The 16,733-nt window shown below is 42.0% G+C and overlaps 1 protein-coding gene across 7 annotated transcripts in view; it reads right to left on the bottom strand.

The window, feature by feature from the left end:
• LOC120540282 (microphthalmia-associated transcription factor-like) overlaps positions 1–7,357 on the bottom strand; it is a 219,738-nt gene extending 212,381 nt beyond the window's left edge. For 2 of the 7 annotated variants that reach the window (XM_039770900.1, XM_039770901.1), the window contains exon 1: positions 6,256–7,355. In XM_039770900.1, the coding sequence (XP_039626834.1) occupies positions 6,256–6,362 (107 nt within the window). In that variant the 5' untranslated portion in view covers positions 6,363–7,355. Of the gene's footprint in view, positions 1–6,255 lie in introns of all 7 variants that reach the window. The other 5 variants (XM_039770907.1, XM_039770908.1, XM_039770902.1 and 2 more) reach the window with 4 other exon arrangements.
• Between the last annotated feature and the right edge of the window lie 9,376 nt (positions 7,358–16,733).

Below are 16,733 nucleotides of genomic sequence, written 5' to 3'. Positions count from 1 at the left end.
CCCTTCCAAACCTCAATCTGGTCTGCACTGGTATCTTTCTGGTTACTGGGTTTGCTCCAGAGCCCCCTCATCTTGCAGCAATGCACAACGTACTGCAGAGGAGGCCTCAGTAATATGTTAAGCGTAGCCTACCTTGACTTGTACTCCCCACATCTTGATCTACATACTCCAGCATCCGATTAGCCTTCTTGACTGCTTCTGTTTATTGCCTGGGTGTACAGTAGATAATGCTAAGTCCATTAGTTTCAAACCTCCCATTTTCTAGTCAAATGTACCATTTTTACTTCCTGTGTGTAATATGTTATCTAAATCTATCTTATCTACTTATCTTAACCTATGTTAACTTACATTAAATTTAATTTCACCCCCTGCCAATGACAAAATTTGACCAATTGGATAACCTGAGATTGCATTTATACCAATAAGTCTACAATCAAGATTGTGCCCTGTGAAGGATTACTTCAAGTAATACACATCCACCACACACAGAATATGGAGTCTAGTATCTCCAGCTAAGAAAGAACATTTTTAAATGCTGATGTGGTGAATTACTGTGTAGGGTACCAGCAAGTTACCACTGACAATAATAATGCTACTTTATTTCACGCATTAGTAATATAGACTATGTTAGCTGAGAGATTATGTTGGATCTCCTTCCAGTTCTGTGGAGTTCTTGTATGTGGGAGCAGTGTTCATGTGGGTGAAAGATATGGATGTGTGCTGTAATATGGACATTGTAATACAGAAATGGAAAACTGTAACTAAAGCTATAATTCATTATTGTCTTTTCACTAACCTGGTGAGATGGGAGAGAGAGATCTATGGAACTTGTGACGCCCTGGACTTCAACCTGCTCTGGAGACGGTAATAATAATAATGGAGACCATAGATGTAATTTCACCGTAAAAGCAGGGACTCATGATACTACTGTCCAAAAAATTACCTCACGGGCCTGTGGTGGCCCACTAATTCACAGCAGTACTATTTTATGATTCTTCAATGTTGAGTCTTCTTAATTTCAGAAAGACACAATTTACCAATTTTGTACTGCTTACCCCCCAACAGTAAACATGAGGAGAGATCTGGCCATCATGTGACCAATTACTTTAACCCTACTGAAGACATGTTGTTGAAATAGCAACACTGACGCTTATGAGACGAACCACACTTTCAGACCAAATCGAGCGCCAATGCCAGCCAGCTCATCCTCACCCCATTCCATTCCATTTTGGATCTGACAGGATCTGCTCATCTATATTTTTTCGCTTAACAAACAGAGCAAATGTTAGACCTCTTATAACATTGCAAGATGCAGAAAAATTAGTTCACGCTTTTGTTTTCAGTCGACTAGATTACTGTAACGCACTCCTCTCAGGACTACCAAAAAAAGACATAAATCGATTGCAACGAGTGCAGAATGCAGCTGCTAAAATCCTAACTAGGAAAAGAAAATCCGAACACATCTCTCCAGTTTTGATGTCACTACACTGGTTACCTGTGTCATTTAGAATTGACTTTAAAATACTGCTTATGGTTTACAAAGCCTTAAATAATCTCACTCCATCTTATACTTCAGAATGTCTTACACCTGACACTCCAAATCGTAACCTTAGATCTTCAAATGAGTGTCTGCTTAGAATTCCAAGAGCTAAACTTAAAAGAAGTGGTGAGGCGGGCGGCCTTCTGCTGTTATGCACCGAAAATCTGGAATAGCTTGCCGATAGAAATTCACCAAGCTAATATGGTGGAGCACTTTAAAAAACTGCTGAAAACACATTACTGTAACATGGCTTTCTCAGAGCTTCATCTTAGTTTAATCCTGATGCTCTGTATATTCAATGAATTATCATTATTATTCATGGTGGCTCCAAAATCCATACTAACCCCTACTGTCTCTTCTGTTCTTTTTCCGGTTTTCTGTGGAGGCAACCTGCACCACCACCACCTGATCAAAGCACCGTGATGTCCCTACATTGATGGATTAAAGGCCAGAAGTCCACATCACCGTCATCATCAAGTTCTTCCATGAGAACCCTGAATACCATGAGGACTGATTGTGAGGTCATTGATGTGAGGTAGAATGCCTAGAGGGAGCCGGGTGGTCTCGTGGCCTCGGTACCCCTGCAGATTTTATTTTTTTCTCCAGCTGTCTGGAGTTTTTTTTTTGTTTGTTCTGTCCTCCCTGGCCTCCAGACCTTACTTTTATTCTATGTTAATTAGTGTTCCCTAATTTTAATTATTTATTTTGTCTTTTTTCTCTTTCTTCATCATGTAAAGCACTTTGAGCTACATCACTTGTATGAAAATGTGCGACAGAAATAAATGTTGTTGTTGTTGTTGTTATATATCTAAAAGCCAAGTACCACTGACTCACTCATTACGAAATCGCCCGAACCATGAGGACTTGGTACTTGAAATATGGAATGTAGGTTACCCCTTTCCCATAGGTGCTCATTAAGAAACGGTTTTAAAAATGTTGTGGTTTTTTAGACCCATTTGTATGTCTGTCCGCTTTTCACGTGCGATCTACTTAACGGATTTACATCAGGTTTTTTTCTATAATTTGCTTGAACATTCTGTTGATTTTGTGACTTTCTCATCGCACTAAGTATCATAGTTCGCTTGTGGTACCGATTTATTAGCGCAAATCCGAGAGAGACTCATCGGGCTGCGGGGCCCTCCTTACTCCAGCGTCTGCCTCAGGGAGTAACCTAAACTCTGTTTAGTTAGCGAACATGAGACCTACTTAACGGATTTAGATCTTTTTTTTTTTTTTATAATTTGCTTGAACATTCCGGTTGATTCTGTGACTTCTTTCATTGTGCTAAGAATCATAGTTCGCTTGCAAAAGCAATATATTTGCGCTAATCCGAGACAGAGGCTGCGGGCCAAGGGGAGGAGAAGAGTGGTCAGGAGTAGGGAGCTGGGCAGGGCCCTCCTCACTGTCCTGTTTCACTAATACGCGGGCGAAGCCACAGGGGTTGGCTAGTCTTATACAGGGTGGTCCAGATCTAATTATGCAATTATGAAAAGGTGAACACATCGCACCCGCTGATCGACTGACAACACTCTCCCCGACATTTTGGAACTTATCCAATACAGTCCCCACAGTGAAGCATGGCGGTGGCAGCATCATGCTGTGGGGGTGTTTTTCAGCTGCAGGGACAGGACGACTGGTTGCAATCGAGGAAAAGATGAATGCGGCCAAGTACAGGGATATCCTGGACAAAAACCTTCTCCAGAGTGCTAAGGACCTCAGACTGGGCAGAAGTTTTACCTTCCAACAAGACAATGACCCTAAGCACACAGCTAAAATAACGAAGGAGTGGCTTCACAACAACTCGGTGACTGTTCTTGAATGGCCCAGCCAGAGCCCTGACTTAAACCCAATTAAGCATCTCTGGAGAGACCTAAAAATGGCTGTCCACCAACGTTTACCATCCAACCTGACAGAACCGGAGAGGATCCCCAAATCCAGGTGTAAAAAATTTGTTGCATCTTTCCCAAGAAGACTCATGGCTGTATTAGCTCAAAAGGGGGCTTCTACTAAATACTGAGCAGAGGGTCTGAATACTTAGGACCAGGTGAGATTTCAGTTTGTCTTTTTTAATAAATCTGCAACAATTTCAAAAATTCTTTTTTTTGTCTGTCAATATGGGGTGTTGTGTGTACATTAATGAGGAAAAGAATGAATTTAAATGATTTTAGCAAATGGCTGCAATATAACAAAGAGTGAAAAATTGAAGGGGGTCTGAATACTTTCCGTACACACTGTATATCTCTCTATTATCTTGGGACGAGACGTGACTTTTTCAGAGAGATACTTTCAAGTCCCGCGAGCCGAGACTTTGAGCCAGGAGATTTAACCATGCCCGGGGCCGGAAATAAAAGACCAAGAGTAGATGACAAAGTAGAACGTCGTAAAGAGGTTTAAAAACGTTGGCGTGATACACATGCAGAGCAGGTTAGAGATAATGAAAGTCTCAAAACAATGATAGTAAAGATCGCATTAGCGCAAACAAACAGAAATTATTACTCAGTGAAATAGCAGAACAGAGAAAAGAGATTGAAATATTGTTCGGATTTAAACTTTATGTCAGAGACTTGCAGATCATCTAATTCGTGTTGCGATCAGGGAAAAGTAGTGTTTCTTCCCAATGAAGAGGCGTATCCACGAGAAATAAAAGATTTATTGTTTGGTGAAAGTGAAATCCACATACTCGAGCGGCAGAGATGCGAAGTGGCTGGCGTGAAGCGCAGGATGGAGGGGTTGGTGAGCGAAGTGAACAGGGGGGCATCTAAAATGCGTCGACTATGAAAGCTTGTTTTTGAGGTGTTAGCATGGTAATATGGTGGTTATCGTTATTGCATCACTGATTCGGCATCCTGGAATTCAAATCCCATGCTCAGTCATTGCAGTTTGCATGTTCTTGATGTGTTTCTGTGGATTTTCCTTCCCACATCCCTATGGATGTGCAGGTTAACATGGCTGGATGTACTGAACTGTTCCCCTGTGTGGGTGTGTACATGAACATGACAGGGGCATGTGATGGACTGGTGCTCTGTCCGGGGATGGTCTAAAACTTACACGTGGTTCAGACTGGGCAGGCTCTGGCACCTCTGTAACACTGACTTGCATGGACGGATTTTGAAAATGTATCTATCTGTGTTTTTCAGGTGGACACAGGCAACCAGTACTGTATTACTAATACGATCCTGTAGAGGTCACACCTGTTCTAGCCCAAGGTCACCTTTTTGAGGTAAAGGGACATTGCCAGTTGCTCCTTTCTAGGCACAATCACTCATGACTTCCAACCTTGCCTGAACTAAAACAAGGTAGGCATTTCATTTCTGCCTACATTTACTAATGGGCTTGATAAGTGATAAGAACACACTCTACCAGCTCAAAAAGACATCTGAGCTGAGTGAATGTGAATGGAATGCACTTTACAAACATTGAATTTTAAAAAACGGACACTATTTTCATCTGAGATCCAAACTGCTTGATTAAACAAAAAAAAAAAGACATTTTTTTTTTTATCAGTAGGTTAGGGGCACTTTTCAATAATGTGTTTTCTCATTTAAATGTCACCAGCTTCCATGTCAGTAATCTGTTTTCTCAATTAAATGTTACCAAGCACCATCAGCTATGCTGTAAATCACTACTGGGACTTAACATAGGAGCTTCTGTCACTCGCCACTAAAAGTTGCCATGAAATACTGCCTGTTTGTCTCATAAGCAGAACTTATGTGGTGTTTCCTGGCACTGCACTATCTGGAGTCAACCGTACTGATTCCCCATCAAACGAATAACAGTCAGTATAACTGCTGGTAACATTTTTTAATGAACAGTTCATTCAATACATTATTCAAAATGTGTCTACAGTACGCCAGCTAAAGACTTCGACAAAGCTTGTAGATTGGCACTGTAGGAGAAACGGAGTAACTTTGCAAGTTTAACAAATAAAAAGAGAAGGTTCGTTCCATCAAGCTTGTTTGCTTTACAAATGGTTAATTTACCCCCATATCTCATCCTGACACATTTTTAAATTTGTAAAACTTTCCACATCAGATAAAGAAGCAATGGAAGACAAGATGGGAGCCTCTTTACACACTTCTGCACGGACTTTGGGGTATCAGAATCGATTCCAGAGAGAGGACTTGTGACTGATGTTCACCTCAAATCTGCCCCAAGAAGCATCATCAGGCGTGTGCCATATATTTCTAAAACCAACATATACGTATTTTATCTGATAAAAGAGATTCGGCAAAACAAGTTTTATTACTTTTTTTTTTTTAATTCTCTGTCGCTTTGTATTCAAGTATGTATGAAAATATCAAATCACACTGAAAAGCACTCACAAGCATGGGGCATTAGGGTCAAAGCTCCTTCACAAGGCAAAAAATAACTGCAAATGAGGGGAGGACGCCACGAAAAGTGTAGCTCTCTTACAACACGAACGTGATTTCCCCGCGCCGGAGGTGTTCTAAAAATACAGGACAGGGATAAGCCATGACGGCAGGCTGTCCGGTGCTGTCCTGTATCTACGACATCTCGTTAAGATACCCGATTCTCCGACCAAGGTCATCCTTGTCCTCCTCATCGCACACTTGTAAAACACACGCATAAGCCACATTATGCGCTAAGCAGCAGGTTCAAGTTCAGAGTTCAAGCTGTCACCGTCCGACTTCGGCTGTCACTTACTTTTCTGCAGTGCCATGCACACCAGCGCTCCATTAGCATTACGCACTAACCTTTTCTTTAAGGGCTGGCTTTTCAGCTCGTAATATGTTTTAGGCTCTTCATGAAATTCTTCGCCAATCTCAAAGTCCGCTACTATTCCCGATTCAGACTGCATCATACCAGCTGTCAAAGTGAGAAATGAAAGCAAAACGAAGGTACAAGCGAACTATGTAAATGTTAGCACTGTAAGCAGTGCTTCACGGGATTCTAACTTGTCCTCTCTGCTCAAGCGGGCGTGCGGCGCGGGGCACATCGGGAATTGTAGTTTTTCAAACTGGCGCGCTTCAGCTTCATAAGCGGTGAATGACCGATTCGCGAACATCACTTCCCGAGATCCTACGGAAGGCCAGATTGTGTCAGGCTTGATGTTTTGATACAATATCGGTGTCAGCAGCTTTCCATTGGCTTGGATACAGTACTGGCATTTCGCTCTTTTCATGTTTTGGCAACGATGCGCTCTGAAGTGAAAATGCTGTGTAATTGTTTACCGTGGCCAGTAGCAGTAGGGGAATAACGGCGACCTCTTCCGTTCCACAGCAAATGTCAAGTGTTTTTCCATGTTTCTTACGAGTTAAGTTTTTTTCCTTGCGTTTGTACTTCTGTAAAGTTTGTAATTTTTCATCTGGGTATGTCTTGTTATTTTGTGAAGTTACTGAAACCTGCACGTTAGCTTCTTTAGTACAGTATTACGTGCGCTGTAATTGTATGCGCGTGCACGCGATTCCACGCGCCTACTTGTACTGCATCAGCATGCTAACGCGCTTGCCCGTGTTTACCTGCGCACGTGGGTAGAAATGGCTTGCTTGTCGAATCAAAAAATGGCCCAAATGCCCTTAAAGCCCTAAAGATTAGGCTCTTCGTCATTTCATATTAAAATGTTCGAGTTGGAGCGCTAGTGATCTAACCGTCAAAAGAATCCTGCTTTTAAGTAGAACACAATATTTTATATAAAAGTGTGGCGTTTCCATATACTGTAAGGCGCATTCAGTTTTAAAAATATCCCAATACAACAGGATCGTTTTTCTTTAACTATTATAAAAGTAAAAACTTGCCTGTCCTGTTTTATTTTAATTGTTTCTTACGGGGAGATTTCAGGTGAACGGGAATACAGTACAACCGAGCTGGAAAAACTGACGTCATCAGGTGCGCACGCAGCCACCTGCGAAGCCTCGCGAGGAATGAGCTGCCCTGCTCAAACTTAAAGCGTTCGCTTGTTCGCATTTTGACTTGCTGATTGAACTAAAGACAAGAAAATGTATGGGAATCCTGTGGAACGACCTGGTTTTCTGCATGAAATGGTCATAAAATGTGCTCTGATCCTTATTTAAGTCACAAGTGTAGACAAACACAATATAACCCACACATAATTAGAATCTTTCCCGTCTTAGTTTAACAACACCAATAAACTTTCACCGTTTGCTGTAAAAAAGTAAGTGAGCCCTTGGATTTAAGAACTGGTGCCTCTTTAAGGCAGCAGTGTCCTCTAACAAGCACTGCCAGTAGCTGCAGATCAGCCTGAACAACATTAAGGAGGAATTTTAGACCATTCATCATTACACTTGGAATGGAAGAACAGACGTCGAGGCCAAGATGCATTTCCTTCTTTCCTCTGGTCGGGAGGCTAATATCATGAGACACACAGAAGAGCGGTGCACCAGGTTAGATATCCCAGCAACACTGAATGGGAATTGCGGATGCAGCTGGGATGCCAACTTACAGGATGGATAAAATGGATGGAGCATCCTGACCGAAATAAATAATAGCCCTTTTCCCAGTTGGGTAGCCATAAATATGGGACACTGGGAGATCCTCCAATGTGGAGGTTGTTCCTCCATATGTTGGGTGGCAGCATTCTTTGTGGTGAGCCCTGGTATGGTCACCCAGAGGGCAGCTTGGGAGCTGTAGTCCCATACAGCTGCTCTTTTGAGTTCCTTTGGCTACCAGGAGAAGATGAGGGTTTTTATTTCTGCCAACTCTGGAAGTGCTTCCCAAAGATGAGTTTTTGACACCAAAAGTTCTGGGTTGTGTAGGAGTTTGAGGGTGGGAGTGGAGTATGGCAAGGATCACCTGGGAGGAGTTTAGATGCAAGAACAGAAAAGAGGATTATTTACTGTGCGGTGTCATATAAGAGGAATAGAACTATTAAAGGTATGTTGGTGGAAAAAAAAAAACATGATTTGAAGCCGGGCGGCACGGTGGCGCAGTGGTAGCGCTGCTGCCTCGCAGTTAAGAGACCCGGGTTCGCTTCCTGGGTCCTCCCTGCGTGGAGTTTGCATGTTCTCCCCGTGTCTGCGTGGGTTTCCTCCGGGCGCTCCGGTTTCCTCCCACAGTCCAAAGACATGCAGGTTAGGTGGGTTGGCGATTCTAAATTGGCCCTAGTGTGTGCTTGGTGTGTGGGTTTGTTTGTGTGTGTCCTGCGGTGGGTTGGCACCCTGCCCAGGATTGGCTCCAGCAGACCCCCGTGACCCTGTATTCGGATTCAGCGGGTTAGAAAATGGATGGATGGATGATTTGAAGCCGGGATTGTGTTTGTACTGTACTATTGTATTTGGGGTTTGGGCCTCAGTGGCGCCCCCATGTGGTCACACACTCTAGAAAAAATGTTTCAGGTCAACCAAAAAAACCTGAATTTTGAGTTATTTAACTTCTGTTAAAATGATTTAGATCCAACATATTTCAACGAGTAAGGTGAATTAGCTTTTCCTTTACATTTAAAGTATTTTTAATTACCATGTACTTCATTTTTTTTTTTTGGCTCTTGTTCAGAAAGCGGACACTAAAAACGCCACTTGTTTTTAAGATTAGCCACCCTTATACTATTTTACGATTAGACACCTACTCCAAATTTTTAAGATTAGGGACCCTGGTGTACCTGGCCTTACCCCCACAAACCTTAAGTTCAGGGGTGGGCCAGTCTAAAACAAACAACAAGAAGGAGATGGTGTCCACTTTCTGAACAAGACCCCCTTTTTTGAGTAGTCAGCTTAAAAACTTGGCTTTATAACTGCTAATTTTGAAGTTGCTGTTTTTAAGGTATTCTGAACATTGTCTATCCCTCCCGGGATGCAAACCCTGGTCTCCTCATTGCAAGACAGCACTGCTGCTACTGCCTCCTAACATTTATGTACTTAGAAAATATAAAGAGGAATGTAAGTTTTTAAGATAATAATATCTCACACATTTATGTTGTTCCAAATCATTTTGTCATTACTGTATGTGTTATGTGAAGGACCAACTGGCATCCCTGCCAGGATTGGTTCTGCACCCTTTCCTAGCCAGGAGGCCATGGGGAAAAAGAAGGTTAGCAGGGGAGGGTCTCTTTCTGTGGCAGGACATGGGCATTAAAAGATGCTGTGGACACCTGGCTGGCGCCCCAGCAACACACTAGTTAGGCTTGGGCACCTGGAAAGACAGGACAGTGGGTTAACACTGAACAGGACAATGTGTGTTTTATTAGTTAAAACAGATTCTGCTTGTTCATTTGTATAACTTTGATGATCAGACCATATTTTAAGACAAATTAATATGTGAATGCAGTGTTTTCCAGTAGGTTCACATACTTTTTTTCTTGAGACCATACCTCAAGGAAGTTGGGAGCCGGTGTCTATGCTAACAACATTGGGCACAAAGCAGGAACCAACCCTTAATGGGACTCCACCCCATAGAATTGCACACTCATACAGTAAATACAGTGTAACGACCCCTGTGAGAGACACAATGTTGGACTTAGTCACTCTGATAACATGGCTAGTAGTTGCCCCTTAAAATGACTGTTAGTGCCTTCGTCATTGAGCCTGCTGTCTATATCTTCAGCTGCTTTAGATGGATAGATAGATAGATACTTTATTAATCCATCCATTTTCCAACCCGCTGAATCCGAATACAGGGTCACGGGGGTCTGCTGGAGCCAATCCCAGCCAACACAGGGCACAAGGCAGGAACCAATCCTGGGCAGGGTGCCAACCCACCGCAGGACACACACCAAGCACACAATAGGGCCAATTTAGAATCGCCAATCCACCTAACCTGCATGTCTTTTGGATTGTAGGAGGAAACTGGAGCGCCCGGAGGAAACCCACGCAGACACGGGGAGAACATGCAAACTCCACGCAGGGAGGACCCGGGAAGCGAACCCGGGTCTCCTAACTGCGAGGCAGCAGCGCTACCACTGCGCCACCGTGCCGCCCTACTTTATTAATCCCAAGGGGAAATTCAAATAATATAACAGTTGGATATTCGTGTGAATTCCCTTCCTATAGAAACAGTCTTCAATATTAAACATCTTCCTAACCTGCATGCTTGTTCAAATCACCCAGCATTAACACCAGCCATTGCTCTGCCCTCTGACATTGAAGGCCAGGTATAATCAGCTGGGGATCAGGGATTTAGATCTGACTTTTTCTTTGAAACTCTGCCTTCAAGGCCAGCATCCCAGCGTTATCTTCTCTCTGTATTAATGTGACGCTGGCATTCTGCATGTATTTAAGGAAGATGCCAACTGAGGACCTGTAAGCCATTTGTTTCTCACACTACTCACCCGGATGTCCATATCCTTCTATGCAGTTGTGCATCTGCTCCTTCCCATTCTTTTCTTATCCTGATCAGATTCAGCTGCCCCTCTTCTCTCAAGAAAGTAATAAGACACCTTCGTATGAAATCTTCATAACGTTCATTCTGAAATAAAATAGACTGACTTGTTCCATGAGAAAGCGGTCTAATTTTTGTCTATTTGTGAACTCAGAGCTGAACTTTAAAAATGCCACAACCTTGCAACCATACTGAACAGAATATGTGGTGTCAGTGATGCTAATGCACTTATGAAGGTTTCTCCAATAACCAATTAGCATTTATCCATGACTAATTAAGGATAAGCTAAGGGAGTTGACCAGTAGGCCTGCTGAAACTGGGGCGTTGCCGTTATTTCTGATTGATGCATTAAAAATCAGTAATTTCTAGCAATAATAGCCATTTAGAAACACCAGTGCGGTTTTAGCTATATTTTTAATTCAGTTTAATGCTATCTATCAAAAACATGGATATTTCTGCGTGTATCCAAACGTTTGACTGGTAGTGTACATAACACAGATATTTACAAAGAATTGCTCAAATAACCTTTTGAAAGCTACGCGCCGTTTGATCTCTCTAACTAACCTGGCACTTCATATTCCGGCACAGCACTGCAGGGTGGTCCAGATCTAATTATGCCGTCTGGATGACTTTGATTTATGCGGGGACGATTCCAGTTCGGCGCGAAGACGATTCTTCATGTCGTCAGTTCGCACACTTCTCGATGGTCAGAGATTTTTCGGGTGATTTTCTATGTAATAAACTTAATAAGTTATAGCGTGATGAAAATTACATAGTTAGATCTGGACCACCCTATATATACTCAGCAAAAAATGAAACGCCCTCTGACTTTCAACTGTTTTTACTTTCAGTAAACTTAATGTGTAAATATTTGTATGAACAGTAAAAGAGTCAACACCATAAGACATAAACTAAAATGTTTCACAATGTGTCCCTGAATGAAGGGAGGCTCAAAATCAAAAGTACCAGTCAGTATCTGGTGTGGCCACCAGCTGCTTGAAGTACTGCAGTGCATCTCCTCCTCATGGACTGGACCAGATTTGTCCGTTCTTGCCCTGAGATGTTACCCCACTCTTCCACCAAGGCACCTGCAAGTTCCTGGACATTTCCTAGCCCTCACCCTGCGATCCAACAGGTCCCAGACGTGCTCAATTCCTTCGACGATAAACACGAATCCGTCCATCACCCCTGGTGAGACAAAACCGTGACTCATCAGTGAAGAGCACTTTTTGCCACTCCTGTCTGGTCCAGCGAAGGTGGGTTTGTGCCCATAGGCGGCGTTGTTGCTGGTGATGTCTGGTAAGGACCTGCCTTACAACAGGCCTACAAGCCCTCAGTCCAGCCTCTCTCAGCCTATTGCGCACAGTCTGAGCACTGATGGAGGGATTGTGTGTTCCTGGTGTGACTCGGGCAGTTGTTGTGGCCATCCTGTACCTGTCACGCAGGTGTGATATTCAGATGTACCGATCCTGTGCAGGTGTTGTTACACGTGGTCTTCCACTGCGAGGATGATCAGCTGTCCTTCCTGTCTCCCTGTAGCGCTGTCTTAGGCGTCTCACAGTGCGGACATGGCAATTTATTGCCCTAGCCACATCAGCAGTCCTCATGCCTCCCTGCAGCATGCCTAATGCACCTTCACGCAGATGAGCAGGGACCCTGGGCATCTTTCACAGTCGGTAGACAAGTCTCTTTAGTGTCCTGCGTTTTGAAATCACTGAAATCTTAGTGATTGGCAATAATGGATACAATGAGGCTATTAGAAATAAACTGGATACATTAGGATTAAAAATCAAGATGGAGGTAAAAAGCTTAGGGGTGATTGTTGACTGTAATCTGAATTTTAAATCACATATTAATCAGATCATTAGGACAGCATTTTTTCACTTAAGAAACATAAGTAAAGTTAGACCGCTTATATCACTGAAAGATGCTGAGAAATTAATTCACGCGTTTGTTTTCAGTCGACTAGATTACTGTAACGCACTCCTCTCTGGACCACCCAAAAAAGACATAAATCGTTTGCAACGAGTGCAGAATGCAGCTGCTAGAATCCTAACTAGGAAAAGAAAATCCGAACACATTTCTCCAGTTTTAATGTCACTACACTGGTTACCTGTGTCATTCAGGATTAACTTTAAAATTCTGCTTATGGTTTATAAAGCTTTAAATAATCTCGCTCCATCTTATATATCGGAATGCCTGACACTTTATATTCCAAATCGTAACCTTAGATCTTCAAATGAGTGTCTCCTTATTATTCCAAAAGCTAAACTTAAAAGAAGTGGTGAGGCGGCCTTCTGCTGTTATGCACCCAGAATCTGGAATAGCCTGCCAATAGGAATTCGCCAGGCTGATACAGTAGAGCACTTTAAAACACTGCTGAAAACACATTACTGTAACATGGCCTTCTCATAACTTCAATTTAACTTAATCCTGATACTCTGTATGTTCAATCTCCTCAAAATAACTATTCATGGTGGCTCTAAAATCGGTACTGACCCCTACTCTCTTTTCTGTTTCTTTTTCCGGCCTGCGCCACCACCACCTACTCAAAGCTTCATGATGCTCCAACAATGATGGACGGATTAAAAGGCAGAAGTCTACGTGACCATCATCATCATCAAGCCCTTTCGTGAGAACCCTAAATCCAAAGAGGACTGTTTCATTTATGTTAGGTAGAATGCCCAGAGGGGACTGGGTGGTCTCATGGTCTGGAATCCCTACAGATTTTATTTTTTCTCCAGCCGTCTGGAGTTTTTTTGTTTTTTCTGTCCCCCCTGGCCATTGAACCTTACTCTTATTCGATGTTAATGTTGATTTATTTTGTTTTATAATTGTATCTTTCATTTTTCTATTCTTTAATATTTAAAGCACTTTGAGCTACTGTTTGTATGAAAATGTGCTATAGAAATAAATGTTGTTGTTGTTGTTGTTTTTAGAACTGTGACCTTAAATGCCTACTTTCTGTAAGCTGTTAAGGTCTTAACGACCATTCCACAGGTGCATGTTAATTCATTGATTATGGTTAATTGAACATGCATGGAAAACATTGTTAAAACCGTTTACAATGAAGATCTGTAAAGTTATTTGGATTTTTAAAACATTATTCTTGAAATACACAGTCCTGAAAAAGGGACGTTTCTTTTTTTGCGAAGTATATTTATATACACGGCAAACTTCCCAAATATTTCCAGTAGGTGGCAGCAAAGTAAAGACGGTCGCGTCGCAGGACGCACATTCACTAAGAAGAGCCCATGGAGTGATGGAAATGAAACGGAACGGAACTTTGAGAAAGCCGCTAAATCTAACTGATGATATCCAGGGGGTCAGAGCCTGTCCTGGAGGTAAAAGGTGGTCATTGGCCGCACGTACGTGGGCGGCCCTCCTTTAGCAAGTTTGTCGAAGATGCGGTAGCTTACAGAAATTGAGAAACATTTTTTAATGCCATTTTCAATAACTTAATGCTTCAAAAATCTAAAACCGCATTAACTATACAAGACCCAAAACTGGTGAAGTAAGACATTTGTTTAAATTAATGCCTTGGGCAAATGCATTAGGCGGCTGTAGTGCAGAAACTGGTCATCTCTATATCCTGTGTTTATTTAATTTTCTGCAAATATGACTTATTTAAACAACTCCTGTTTTTTTAACTTAAAATGTATTATTATGTTTTCAAGTGTAGCACAGCTCAGAATCAGATAAAGAACGGCATTATTGGTCACATGCCATCCATTAGATTTAAGCCAGATGTTATCTAATGATGTCAGAAGCTACTGCCTCAGGCATCTCACACCTCCAGTCCAAGTCCCAGCTGCCCATCTTACCAATAATAAGACCAGTCTGAAAGAAAGGCCCCTACTAGTACTTTTGGGGTGATCGCCATCATCGACACTTTTATCAGAAGGTGTCTGCGCCCTCTCACATATTCATTACGCTGCCAGGATGCGGTATATCTGTTCACAATAAATCACCCAGTTGTCTTTTCTTTCACACAGAATCCCACTTACTCATTCCCTTGGACTCCCCCTTTTCAAAATGATACCAAGTCTATCCACCACTATCCTTATTAGGAGACTGTGTTCCTTTAATGTGGGAAATTAAATCCTTCACATCGTCTACAATTTCATGAAGGTCAGTGTGATTTTCTACACTGTGGTGTGCTGGGCTGACAACAACAGAGGCCCACCAAATCAACAAGCTAATGAAAAGGGCAGGGTTAGTTCTGGGATGCACTCTGGACCCCATGGAGATAATAGAAGAGGGCAGAATGAAAACAAAACTGAGTGCCATTATGAATATGGCGTGGGTGTCTCTCTCTGGCACACCAACACTGAGGACTTCAGATAATATATCATTCAGCAGAATTGTATCAGGGGGCTTCTTTATACCAAAAGCAACACACCTGCATAATGCCTCACCGCGACTGGGACTGCCAAGTCAGAAGCTTTTCTTTATGTCTTTTTCATTTTTTTTCTTTTTTATTCACAGTATAGACAATCGCATTGACCGTCACAGAGCTGTACAAGATGTGAAGCCTGTTCTGCTCTTTCTTCTTTAGTTCCTCTATGTTGCGAGACCAGTCTAGCATGTCATTGATTTGGAACCCCCAAGTACTTGTAACAGTGTACCACCTCCATGCCCACTCCCTGACTGATGTGTGGTGTGGTGAAAGTCAATAAGAAGATTCTTGATTTTGCTGATGTTAAGCTGTAGACGATTCTTTCTGCACCAAGAAATAACCTTCCCCACCTGACTCCTCTCCTCTGTCTCCCCCATCAATACACCCGATAAGTGCAGAATCATCTGAGAATTTATGCAATGACTTGACCTGTTATTATATTCAGAACCGACTATACTTCCTTAGAAGACTGGCGTCCTTCAACATCTGCAATAAGATGCTGCAGATTTTTTATCAAATGGTTGTGGCGAGCATGGGAATTTCCCCTTGGGATTAATAAAGTATCTATCTATCTATCTATCTATCTATCTATCTATCTATCTATCTATCTATCTATTATATAGTGCCTTTCATATCTATCTATCTATCTATCTATCTATCTATCTATCTATCTGTCTGTCTAATCCTTCCAAGATATATATCTGTTAAATAGTGCTATCTAGTGCTGTCTATCTGTCTATCTATGATATAGTCCCTTTCACTCTATCTATCTATCTATCTATCTATCTATCTATCTATCTATCTATCTATCTATCTATCTATTATATAGTGCCTTTCTATCTATCTATCTATCTATCTATCTATCTATCTATCTATCTAGTATCGTGTCTTTCATATCTATCTATCTATCTATCTATCTATCTGTCTGTCTATCTATCTATTATATAGTGCCTTTCATATCTATCTATCTATCTATCTATCTATCTATCTATCTATCTATCTATCTATTATGTAGTGCTTTTCATATCAATCTATCTATCTATCTATCTATCTATCTATCTATCTATCTATCTATCTATATTTATAGTCTGAGGTGTACAGAGTAAAGAGAAGAGGAGACGGGACTGTTCCTTGTGATGTTCTGGTGTTGTTCACACAGTCCTTGAGCCTCATAAACACCATCCAGGACACTACAGGCTCTTCCACTTCCTTACCCCTTAACAGGGATGGCCAGCACTGGAGCAATCAAACAAAACAGAATCTTTACAGCGCCAGCAGCTTTGTCCCGGTGAGAATGAGCCTTGTGGAGCAGATAGTTTCTTTCATTTTCCACTCTAATCTTTGTCTGATAGGCCAACTGTAGTGGGCCCAAGTGGTCTTTCACAGGAGGACTCCTATAGTCCAGGACTAACCTGTCATATCTCAGCCATGGTTCCTTCCCTGGCTGAGGTTCAAATGCTTGTTTTGTGTCTTTGTTTTACTTTTTTATTTATTTATTTGTAT

The sequence above is a fragment of the Polypterus senegalus genome, chromosome 12 (assembly GCF_016835505.1).
Source record: "Polypterus senegalus isolate Bchr_013 chromosome 12, ASM1683550v1, whole genome shotgun sequence".
NCBI lineage: Eukaryota > Metazoa > Chordata > Cladistia > Polypteriformes > Polypteridae > Polypterus > Polypterus senegalus.
Note: the sequence above shows the minus strand (reverse complement) of the source record. Positions and strands in the feature narration are given on the sequence as shown.